General features: G+C 32.0%; 1 protein-coding gene across 1 annotated transcript in view; it reads right to left on the bottom strand.

The window, feature by feature from the left end:
• Positions 1 to 10,385, bottom strand: part of LOC108914681 (dynein assembly factor 5, axonemal) — a 25,015-nt gene extending 14,630 nt beyond the window's left edge. Inside the window, exons 1-2 of the mRNA XM_018720532.2 lie at positions 9,373 to 10,385; positions 7,722 to 7,984 (exon numbers count right to left, since the gene is read on the bottom strand). Coding sequence (XP_018576048.1) covers positions 7,722 to 7,984; positions 9,373 to 10,306 — 1,197 coding nt within the window. The 5' untranslated portion in view covers positions 10,307 to 10,385. The remainder of the gene's footprint in view (positions 1 to 7,721; positions 7,985 to 9,372) is intronic.
• Positions 10,386 to 13,512: the final 3,127 nt, after the last annotated feature.

Genomic DNA, 13,512 nt, shown 5'->3' with positions numbered 1-13,512 from the left:
TATTGATAGATAAGAAACATAAAAATACTGTATTGTAGACTGAATCACCATATCTATACGTTTTTGGGGTTGCTGATTTCGAATTCAATATTCATTAAACCCCATCTGGTCACTGTTCGTCCCTAACCTTAAAAATACTTCAAATCGTTGAAATAATACGTTTCTATGATGAGTAACACAGTTTTAACCACCACAACTTATGTTTTCGGGATCGCTGAAACCAATTCTGATATCAGTATAACTTCAACTAGTCAGAATTCGTGCCTAACCTCAAAATAGTAGCCCAAATTGCTAAGATTACACTTTTCTACGTTTAGGAATGAAGTGTAACCAACATATTTTATATTTTTGGGGTCACTGAATCGAATTCCTACATTCGTTTGAACCCAACTAGTCACTAGTCGTACCTAACCTCAAAAAATATTCCAAATCACTAAAATGCCACTTTTTCTGGTTGAGTTATAAAGTCTGATCACAATATCACCAAAATCGCTTATAATCTATTACAGGTAACTAAATTAAAGTTGATTATTATATCCGATTGATCTGTTATTTACAAAAGTTACCCCCAAGCCGTATCACTTCTCTAACCCTCTCGTGGTAGTTCCAATATGGCGCCTGAAGATACACATAAAAAACACGAAATATTATTTAGCATCACTCAAACGCTACTATCTTCCATATACTGAAACAATTTCGAAATAGTATTTGCAGAATCGATTAAGGCTTACATAAGAATTATCCCGTCCTTTCAGTACTTTCGATATTTTTAAATTCAATAGGTTAAACAATATATGCTTTTTGTGTTTAATTGGGTTGAGGCCGTTATCATGGCTAAGACATAAAGTCTGTATTACCTTTTCTTTAGTATAATATGCAGAACTTCTAAAAAGGATTTGTTCTTTTTATATGGAACATACCTTTCATCATATCACATGCTCGTTTGGAAAAAAACAAAAATATGGTGGTCGCACTTTATAACTATTATAGCTTTTGAGGTTAGGTACGACTAATGGCTAGTTAGGTTCAAACGAATGTAGGAATTCGATTCAGTGATCCCAAAAATATAAAGATATGTTGATTACACTTCATTCCTAAACGTAGAAAAGTGTAATCTTAGAAATTTTCACTACTTTTTTGAGGTTAGGCACGAATTCTGACTAGTTGATTGATATCAGAATTGGTTTCAGCGATCCCGAAAACAAAATTGTGGTGGTTAGACTGTGTTACTCATCGTAGAAACGTCTTATTTCAACAATTTGAAGTATTTTTAAGGTTAGGGACGAACAGTGACCAGATGGGCTTTAATGAATATTGAATTCGAAATCAGCAACCCCAAAAACATATGGATATGATGATTCAGTCTACAATACAGTATTTTTATGTTTCTTGTCTATCAATATTGCTCATTAAACAGANCTATAGTTATGATTTTTTTCAATATTCACCCACGCTCGGAAGAAATTAATTTATTTAAGGGTGTAAACCCCGCAGACAAAAAAATTCCTTTATATGGGGTATTCTACATGTTATTAGTGGTGCACACACCAAATTTTATTGACCCGCTCTGATCGGTACTATAGTTATGATTTTTTTCAATATTCACCCACGCTCGGAAGAAATTAATTTATTTAAGGGTGTAAACGCCACAGACAAAAAATTCCTTTATATGGGGTGTTCTACATGTTATTAGTGGTGCACACACCAAATTTTATTGACGCGCTCTGATCGGTACTATAGTTATGATTTTTTTCAATATTCACCCACGCTCGGAAGAAATTAATTTATTTAAGGGTATAAACCCCGCAGACAAAAAAATTCCTTCATATGGGGTGTTCTACATGTTGTTAGTGGTGTACACACCGAATTTTATTAAGGCGCTCTGATCGGTGCTATAGTTATGATTTTTTTCAATATTCACCTACGCTCGGAAGAAATTAATTTATTTAAAAAAAATCCGTTTTAGTTATGATTCTTTACATTATCTGTTCACACTCAGAGGAAATTATTTTTTTTAAGAGTGAAAAACGGGCAAAACAATTTCGGTATTGTAGGGTTGATTTATATACATTTATTCCTTCATTTTTGATAGATATTTGTATTTAATAGGTCGTGGATGAGGATGAAGTCGAGAGCGAATAGGATGATATATCTCATTGAAACTGTCTGCACGTCATCAGCCGTGGCTGGAAATGTGTGGATAACTTCACTCAAACTTATGCTTTCGATATTTTGACAAGTAAGAAGGTGTTTTTACGTATTTAAAAACAAGTAAATTATTTCTTTGAAGAAAGTGATCAGTAGGTACTCTATTTGCCGTGCTCAGAAAATTAAATGTTATTCCGTAAATTGTGTCTAGAATATTATTGAATCAATCAATATCAACATTACATGAGAGCACTGCATTTTATAGTATTTAAAAGAACTGTTACATTCAGTTCTACCATATTTTGTTTAATTAATTATATTGCTAAAGAAAGTTGTTTTTTTTTAATTAAAATTAAATTCAATTTTGTACCTGCACTTCATCCCGGGGATGCTGAAAGGCGAACCCAATTCTATGAAATGATTTTAACGCGAACACAAAAGATCCAGAGTTTTTAATTAAAACCATTTGGATATATGAGTCAAAATTTAGTAACGAAGGTATTTTTAATAGACATAATCGACACTGGGCATCAGAAAATCCACATGTCATCAGCGAAAGAAATATTCATCACAAGTTTAGTGTCAACGTATTTTGTTTAGTCAAGCGTGTTTTAGTAAAGACAATCAGGTGAGGTACTTTATTTACGAGTACAATTTAAATACATAAAGATACCTCTATATTTTGAGATTACCCCTAGAATAACTAAGAAGCTGACGGTGCTCCACCTCATTGTGGAAATGAAGTATCCTGCCAATTAAATAAAATGTTTGAAGACAGGTGGATTAGACGATTAGGACCCTGGGATTAGCCACCAAGATCTCCAGATCTGTCACCACCAGATTTTTATATCTGGGGTGTAATAAAAGAGAAAGTGTACTCAACGCCAGTTTATTCCAAAGAACACCTAGTTTCCCGTATAAGAGAAGGCTTTGAAATTTCACCTTCTGCCCAAATATTCGGAGCTGTTATAGATGGGGTAACAAGAAGGTTGCATAACTGTTTACAAGTAGATGGCGGTCACTTCGAGCAAATAAATTAGATTTCTGAAAATAATAATTATTCTTATTATACAGGGTGTCCGCGTTTTTTGTAGCAGGGCTTTTCCAACTTGTACTAAAAGTCCTTTAAAAAAAGTTCATGTAAACATATATGTATAGATGCGTCGTTTTCGATTTACAGAGTGTTCAAGTTTAAAATGAGAATTGATTTTTTATTCGTAAAACGAAAACCTCTTTTTAGACTTTGTTGAAACTTGGCAACTTTGTTTGTAATAATAACAATACTCATTTTCTCTCATAATTTAATTTGTCCTATTTTCTCCAGTGGCGTCACAACAAGATACCAGCTTGATAAAAATAGAAAAAAATATGGTACGCCACTGCGTTTTGGTAAGTTTGAATTTTTTCTCAGATTTAGCTATCAAAAATACAACTTTTTTTGATATTTAATTTTTTCCTATCTCGTTTTGTTTAGTCAGAAATTTAAAAATTTCTATAAATAAACAGAAGATATTGCAAATTCTTATCTTATCGTCAATATAAACGTCTCAAAAAATATTTTAATCTGTCCATAGTTTCTTCGTTAGGTCATCTGACTTTCATTACAAAACTATGTACCTAAGTTAAAATATTCAAACTCGTAGTTTAGTTTACATTTAATAATTTCTTTAGACAAACTGAATTAATATGTTGTACCGTATATTACATGGCTATTAAAAAACATTGAGAGGAAAACTTTGGAATTGGAAATAGTTATTTTTCATATTAGATTGCGAAATATTGCATTCGAGAATATCATTCGAGAATGCAAAAGAATTTCGCAATCTAGTATCAAACGACATTTTCTTCTAAAACTATATCCTATAGTTACAAAATTACTAAAAATGTATAGAGAGCATATTTGACATGTGCAATTAATTTATTTGGCATGTTACGGCATCTACAATTTAGTTTCCGCAATTGTACAATTATGACTTTAAATTTAAACGTTAAAAGATTTGAAACTATTAAATTAATTGTTAGTTGAAGATTTCTCAAAAACTGATTGTGAGCTAATTCTGTCATCTATAATTTTATTGATTTTGTAGGGGCTTAATTTAATCCTGCGAGTAGAAAAGTACAGAGCAACTATTTAAGGGATTAAATTACTTCAGTCCCATCATATACAGGGTGACATGGAAGAAAGTGCAATGCATAGGACCACATGATAGAGGACCTGGAAACATATAAAAAGTTCATATACTTATGTCTAAATTTCTTTTGTTTTCGAGATACAGAGTGTTAAAGAAATTTTGGAAAATATTGATTTTTTTTTATTACTCCCAATTAAGTGGAGGGAATCTACTGACAATTGGTACATAATATTCTCTACAGGTTGCCAACCAATGGCGGAGGTAGAGGGTTCACTATGCTTAAATCAAATTAATAAATTAATAAATTAATACGGCCTTGTAAAAATTACTAATTTAACATTTTGCGATAGGTAATATAATTCCTATTAAAATTTCGTCTCAATTTTTCAACTCCACCACTGGTTGGCAAACTGTAAAGGATATTATGTACCAATTGTCAGAGTACTAAAAAAAATCAATATTTTCCAAAATTTTTTTAACATCCTGTATATCGAAAACAGAAGGAATTTAGTCATAAGTGTAGAGGAACTTTTTATATGTTTTGAGGTGCTCTATCATGTGGTGCTATGCATTGCACTTTTTTCTATGTCACCCTGTACCTATATGCTATTTTTTGCACTTTGTAGACTAAAAGTTAAAAAAATATAAAATTATTTCAAATATCTGTCGATTAAAAAAATATAGACTTTGGCAAAAAATGCATGTAAATAAACTATCTTAAATACAATATTCTTGCTTATACCTTAGTCAATTAAAATCTAATCTACTTCTGATATCCATATAGAAGAATAAAACCATTCGCTTATGACAAATTTGACGTGATTGATTAATGTAAAAAGAAATGTTACTCTGAAATTGAACCCCCACCTTAAATGGCCATATTGTCGTGATAGCCATAGATGTTGTTTTACCATAGAGACGAATAAATAAGTTATAAAGTCATTACTATGACAACCAAATATACCAAACTATCTGATACGTTTTTTTGAATATTCAATTTTTGGAGTTATAGCAAAAAATATATCTGAGGGAATGCTTATATTAGCTCTCTCCAAGGGCTAGATATTTTCAAAAAATGGCTGAAAAGTTGCACCTAGCAAATGCAGACTGACCCAACTGAAAGAGAACCACCTCTCTACACACACACACACACACACACACACACACACACACACACACACACACACACACACACACACACACACACACACACACACACACACACACACACACACACACACACACACACACACACACACACACANAATTGATCAGTTATTTACAAAAGTTACCCCCAAGCCGTATCACTTCTCTAACCCTCTCGTGGTAGTTCCAATATGGCGCCTGAATATACACATAAAAAACACGAAATATTGGATAGCATCACTCAAACGCTTTCAAAAAGTCTCTGGTGCGCTGACACTTTGATTAGGGTTTTGATCAAATCATTTTAATTTCTGAGTTCGTTGACTGAATCCACATACTGAAATAAATTTCAAAATATAGTATTTGCCGAATCGATTAAGGCTTACATAAGAATTATCCCGTCCTTTCAGTACTTTCGATATTTTTAAATTCAACAGGTTAAACAATATACAGGGTGTACCATTGAAAACATTGCACCCGGTTTATTTTGAACTACGTTTCAATATATTAAAATTGCCGAGACACGTCCATTTTGTTTTCGAGGGGGACACATTTTAGCGTTAAATACAGACTCGCCAGAACAACCCCCCTCGCGGGGGCACATTCAACTTTAGAATCTTAAATGGCACTCTAGGTCAAGTGACACCTCATTCGAAACTGTTTTTAACTCTGGTTGTCATCATGTAATTTTTTTCAACAAAACTGTCTTTTATTTCTAAGCATAAGTAAATTTTTTTTTTCAACAACAGATGAACTAAAATTGAAAAAAATTACATGATGTATGCTTTTTGTGTTTAATCGGGTTGTGGCCGTTATCATGGCTAAGACAAAGTCTGCATTACCTTTTCTTTAGTATTATATGTAGAACTTCTAAAAATGATTTGTTCTTTCTATATGGAACATACCTTTCATCATATTACAAGCTCGTTTGGAAAAAAACATAAAAATATGGTGGTCGCACTATTATAGCTTTTGAGGTTAGGTACGACTAATGACTAGTTGGGTTCAAACGAATGTAGGAATTCGATTCAGTGATCCCAAAAATATAAAGATATGTTGGTTACACTTCATTCCTAAACGTGGAAAAGTGTAATCTTAGCAATTTGCGCTACTTTTTTGAGGTTAGGCACGAACTCTGACTAGTTGAAGTTATATTGATATCAGAATTGGTTTCAGCGATCCCGAAAACATAAATTGTGGTGGTTAGAATGTGTCACTCATCGTAGAAACGCATTATTTCAACGATTTGAAGTATTTTTAAGGTTAGGGACGAACAGTGACCAGATGGGGTTTAATGAATATTGAATTCGAAATCAGCAACCCCAAAAACGTATATATATGGTGATTCAGTCTACAATACAGTATTTTTATGTTTCTTATCTATCAATATTGCTCATTAAACAGAATTTTCCATGATTGCGGCCGCCATATTGGAACCGCCATGATGTTTTTTTAAAATCACCAGACGGCATTCGATAGAGTTTTTAAATATGAAGCTTTTGACACGTCGAATGTCAATATTGATGCATTTTTATTATGGGCAGCCCACTGTGCCCGTTGACCTGAAACAATAACAATTTTAACCAAAAAATGTTGACTTGTTTCTGTTCATTTGTGTGGTCCCAGTTTGTTTTATTAATTAATATCAGTCTTTTTCAAAGTGAATGTTTCTCTACGACACTGCTGCTCATAAAATTTTGAGCAGTACATCAAACATTGGTCTGAAGGTGCTAACTACACATAGCAAATTTGAAATAGAAATGTTCAGGCATTTTGGAATTATTGCAGACAATGTTTAATTCTACAGAAACTTTGACGCCCTGTATCTCGTTAAGGAGGCATTTGCGACCCTATTAAGACGTTTCGTCTTAATTTTTCATGTATGACCTACCCTAGAAGTCTGTCAGCGGTTTTTTGAATCACCCTGTTTAAAATATTTCAAATATTTATTGTTACATCATTTCTTTAAGTTTTCAGTCCAATTAAATATTTCTTTAATTTTAGTAATCAAAAAAATTGTATAGGTAATTAAAAATGTCAGTTTTATACAGAAAATATAAATATCATATATATTACCTTTCTGTTGCAGCATATTGTATCTTCTGCCAATATTTTACTAAGTTCTTCAACATTGCATTTTATATATTCTGTAGAAGAGCCCTTAATTAGCCCTGTTAGAGCGACTAGATGACCATAATGTGGACTATCTTCAATTACAGGGAAAATCAATTTAAACCAAATATTAGAATTCACAAAATGACCTATAAATTTACAAGCTTGAATAATGTTAATTACCACTCTACGATCGTCATCTCTAGCTGCAGAATAAATGGCTGGTAATAAATCCTGTAAATTTTGTGTTATTCCATCTTCTGCATGTAAAATTAATATACACAATAACTGACTGCATCTAACTCTGACATCTTCCTGCCAACTTGTCAATTCTCTTGAAACAGCTCCTGATAATTTGCTTACATTTCTTTTTACCAAAAATCGACATCCTAAATTAGGGCGTTTTACTTCTTTTGGGTAATATTTAGGTTCTAGAGATAAGTAATCTGAAAGTTATATAAAACAAATATTGCAGTTGCAACTTTACTCAAAAAGGAAAAAATTGAATGGTACATGTTTACAATAATGTTTAAATCCAGGTACAGTAAAATCTCCCTTAACTCACTATAGTGCTATTTTTTTTAAAACCTGACATAGGCCAACTTTTTAATTTGAAGTGATAGACTAGTACTTCCAAATGCAGAGTTGTAGGAAATAACTTGATTAAGAAAAATTTACAAATAATTATTTCCGGTGTTGCCAGATTTCTGCAGTAGCTACTAAAACGATATTTTTTTAAATGGCAATACCGTATTTTTTTAAAAGAATACAAATTTCATCAGCATATTTCTCTTTACGGATGTAATAAAAATCATTTTAAACGTTTTTTTTTCTCGAAAACAGTTCAATTTATCGATATTAACCAAAAGTGCCTTTTTTAGTTTAAGGTTCAAGATATCTAAAAATATTATTTTTGTACTTTTATCACAAAGGGTGTAAAAAAATTTACATTACTGTGTTACAGCTAGTCCATCCCTGACAAACTAAATAAGCCAAATTGTTTTCATGGGTCAATTTTTAAGAAGTTTTATCTGTTGTCCATCACATTAAAAAACTAATTAAATTACACTAAGTATTTTAATGATTAAAAACAATTGATTTTCAGGGTCATTCTTTAGAGGCTCTCTGGGGGAAATTTTTATAATTGGACTTGTTATGTTATTTTAACGCCTCCTGTATAAATCCGAGAGATTGTCCACATATTCTGGGACAGCCTGTATAAAATATAAATAGGGTAAATAGGGCATAGGGTAAATAGTATATAAATATAAATACAAATCTTATCGATTTTACAAAATAATCAATGGAATCTGACCTTAACTGTGTATTTCAGTATCTCCACCATTTGATGTAATTCAATACATTTTTACATTTATTTAATTAAGTCACTCCCAAGAATTATTAATGTCGAATATCTTTCAAGATAGTTGCATATTTGTATTTCTTTTTTTTAATTTAACACACCCTGAACTTGCAAATGAAGCAACTATGGTCTAAGGCAGCGGTATTCAAACTGTGTTCCGCGGAACCCTGGGTCAAAAATTCAGAAATTTGAAACAATATCCGTACTACAAAATTAAACAAATTTATACTCTTTCGCTCAAAAACCAGTATTCATAAATATATTATATAAGTAAAACATGTGTTGGAAATTGTTTTTCTTGAATTTTTTTTAACAAAAAATCCAATTTACTTGGGGCTTTGCAGTGCAGTCGATGTGCTTTTTATATTTTTATTTATTTCTGAAGAATAAGTATGTAATCCGTCAAAAAATTGTATTTAAATAAGTTTTTAAAATGTTTATTTAGATATTTTTTACATTAATATCACCTACCTAATTGATTTTTCAAATCTTTTTCATTTTCTTCTTGGTACTGAATTCCAACTTTTTCCCATAGCACTGTAGAATCTATTCTGGTCTCTTCTACTTCATCATTTAAACCAGTTAATAGCAATGGTAATATTTTGTGAAAATATGAATATCGATCTCGATACTCCAAAAGCCATCTTGCAGCAATTCTGGCCACTGCTTGTCTTACAGCTGGTATCTGATCAAATAATTTTTCCGCTAAAGGCCCAATAACTTCATCGAGGCCTTTGTAGCTACTATGTAATATAATTTCGCCTATGGCATTAATTGATTCAAGGCGCACTTTATACCTCTGATGAACAAAACAGGATAAAACTGATTTTATTAGACTCTCAGCTTGCATATGGAAATCATTGGGCAATGATTTGGCTAATAATATTATAGTAACACAACTCAATTCCTTAATTGCTGGATATTTATCTTTAACAGTTTCTGCAAGAATTATAACACAATCGTTTAAAAATGGTTTTAATTTGATTGTATTTGAATATTTTGAAATTATTGCATTAAGAAGTTGCAGCAGTTGAAGTCTAACTTCCTCCGATTCTTCTATTAGTTCTACACTGCCAATCCGTTCTACCAGCACTGGAAATAAATATGTAAGGTAAAAATCATTTAAGGGTAACGCTTCTATAATGAAAAAGTTCAGAAATTGAATTGCTTCTTCTCGAACAATTTCAGTTTTGTCCCTCAATCCATTTAAAATATACATATGCGTCTCACAAAATACTGAACGCAATTCTTGATTATTCAAACTTTTTGTTGACAGGAACTTTTTTAAATCCGTGTAAGCATTTTTTCTGATTCGGCGGTCTTGACTTTGTATTTTTAAACAAATTTTTTTTGACATAGCCACATAGTCATCACATAATTCATTTTCGTCTGTGTCACAAGGCATATTTCGTATATTATATGATAAAAATAAAATGGTCAGTGCTCCCTTTATCTCAAAACCTTTAAAATTATGTCAATATCAACCATTTATAAACAAATGGCAGCCAACTTTATAAAATATACATATATATNATTGCCATTCATGTAGATCTACCCAAACATTTACAGTAAATCTGTACTGTGAATTATATAAGCGTTTGCAGATGGGTATTGCTGTGCCCATTTATAGTCGTTTCTTGAGTTATTTATTTACCCGTAATCAACTCGAAAAAGAAATGAGTGAATGTGGTATGAATAATACTGTTTCCTTTTCAATGTTTTCCATACATTCCATTGAGAAATATTAATAGTCGAACTTATGTTAGACTTTGCATTTTGTTGAATTGGATCTAAAATATTATTCTCTTTTTGAACATCTTGATGTAAATTAATTATAGTAGGCCTACTCAAAGTGACATATAATTAAGTAGTGAATTGTTTGACAACAAACTGTTTACTAGTGTTATTGTGTATTCATTAATTTGCTTTTAATACTTTAAATTTTGTAATTTAAACATGCTGCAATTATTTTCAAACGAAGAATATGCTGACATAGTATTCATCTATGGGTTTTACAATGGGAATAGTAGGGCAGCACAAAGGGAATATCAGCAATGTTTTCCTGATTGTCGGCATCCTAATTATAAAACTTTTAGTAAAGTCTTCCAGTACTCAAAACAACACGAGAGGTTTCCAACTTCAAAAAATGTGGAGCGTAGTTTACATCAAGATGCTCAAGAACAGAACAATATTTTAAATTTAATTCAACAAAATCCAAAAACTAGCACAAGAAGAATTAGTTCTGCCATTAATATTCCTCATTGAAACATATGGAGAACATTGAAAAGGGAACGTTATTATCCATACCACATCCAGCAGGTACAGCGTCTTGAACCAGGTGATAACATCCACCGGTTGCCTTTCTCGCGTTGGTTATCTAAACACCGTCCGGTCATTTACCGAACCTTATTTACAGACGAAGCGCAATTTACGATAGATGGAATAAATATCTCAAGGAACGACCATGAATGGGCACAACAAAACCCACATGCAAAACGCCAATGTCATTCACAACACAGGTTTTCTGTAAACGTTTGGATCGGGCTTGTAAATGGACATTTAATAGGGCCACCTATTTTTGAAGAGAGATTAGGTGGTAACGTTTATTTAAACTTTCTTCAAACAATCCTACCCAATCTCTTGGAAAATGTCCATATTAGAAGGTATGCTCTTTCAACACGATGGAGCTCCATCGCATTTTAGCACTTGGATTATGAATATCCAAACAGATAGATTGGTCGTGGCGGTCCATACGAATGGCTAGCGAGGTCTCTGGATTGTATCCTTGCGACTATTTCTTATAGGGTTACTTGAAAGCAGAAGTTTATAAGGTCGAAATCAATAATAGAGAACAATTGATCGATCGTACATTACAGCTTGCGATGAAATACGAAATAATCCAGTAATGATACATCAAGCAATTGAAAACTTGGGTAAACGAGTAAGAAAATGTATCGAAGTTGAGGGAGGCCACTTTGAAAATTTGCTATATAATTAATTTGCCATTGTAAAGTACATTTAGACACCTATTATTTTCTTTGTGTTTTACTGTTATTTGTTTTCCGTGTTTTATTAAATAGTCTTTGTTCCTACTTTATTTTTTTATTTCTATTTTTTAGAAATCCTATTTACGAAAAGAAATAAACTATTTTTACCATGTATCTTTTACTTACTCATGTCATGTGTTTCTTACTCGTAATTTCATTTTAAAAGCCTTGTTACTGTACATTGAATAGCGTATTTAAGTAATCATCAAAGTGTAACAAGAAAAAGAGACATGTCGCTGAGATTACTTTTTATGTTCTTTTCGATAATCGTATGGGAATACCAAAAAAATACATGAGGCGATGTTTTCTAGTTACAAAAAAATTAAAAATTTTGCAGTCCGGACCTGGAATACATATTATTTAAAGAAAATGAGGTTTAAAATATGCATGCTTATTTATAACCTCTACCCTGAATTAAAGCCTTCGCTAATTTTAGTTGCAAAACCATTTTTATCATGTGTCCTTTACGTAATTTAGTTTTAGAAGCCGTAGTCTCGTATATTCAATAGCTTATTTAAATAACTACGTATATACAACATATATATACAACGTATATGTAACAAAAAAAAAAGAAACACGTCTTTAAGATCACTTTTTTATGCTCTTTCCGAATTTCGTATCGGAATTTCAAAAAAAGACATACAGAGTGTTGTTTTCTAGACTTGCACAAAAAATTAACAATTTTTGCAGTCCGGACCTGGATTTTTTTTTGCTGTTATACATGCAAACATGAAGTATCGTGAGTGAATTAACCCTACCAAATATGAACCCATTATTCCATTCCCTACCAAAGTTATGACATAAAGCAGTTTTGACCAAAAACCATAAATCACCCTGTATCTCAATAAAGAATGGCCAAGGAGCTATTTCTATAGGTGATCCTAGTTACCCTAGATGTCCTCTATCTCCCATTAAGCTATGTCCCTCTCGTGATGCAACACCCTGTATATTTAAATTATTTATTAGGATAGCAATTTGTGCGCGTTACAAATTAATTCACCACAGGTACATAATTCATAGTATATGTATATATCAAAATGCTGACAACGAAATACTGTTTAAAATAAATGAACAAGAAATAATTATCGGATGCCAGTTTAACCCATATTTTTATAACTTTAGGTGATGCCACATTCTCCGCAACTTGAATGAAGTGTAATAAACTGATTACTATTATTGTTGCGCCATCTAACAATATACACCAAGCACTATGGTGTATAGGTTCATTAAAAAATCGACCAGTTAGGCACCCACTAAATTTTCATATTATAACATCAAGAGTCATCTAGTGACTAACTGGGAATTTTTATCTATGCTCCGCAAAGTGGCATCCGTATATTGGAGGCCGCTTTACCGCGGATGCTGGTCGTATTTAAAAACTCTATCGAATGCCGTCTGATGATTTTAAAAAAACATCATGGCGGTTCCAATATGGCGTCCGCAATCATGGAAAATTCTGTTTAATGAGCAATATTGATAGATAAGAAACATAAAAATACTGTATTGTAGACTGAATCACCATATCTATACGTTTTTGGGGTTGCTGATTTCGAATTCAATATTC

This window comes from Anoplophora glabripennis, unplaced genomic scaffold, assembly GCF_000390285.2.
Source record: "Anoplophora glabripennis isolate ALB-LARVAE unplaced genomic scaffold, Agla_2.0 scaffold1135, whole genome shotgun sequence".
In the NCBI taxonomy this organism is placed as follows: domain Eukaryota; kingdom Metazoa; phylum Arthropoda; class Insecta; order Coleoptera; family Cerambycidae; genus Anoplophora; species Anoplophora glabripennis.
The sequence above is the reverse complement of the archived record's forward strand: the minus strand, read 5'-3'. Positions and strand labels throughout refer to the sequence as shown.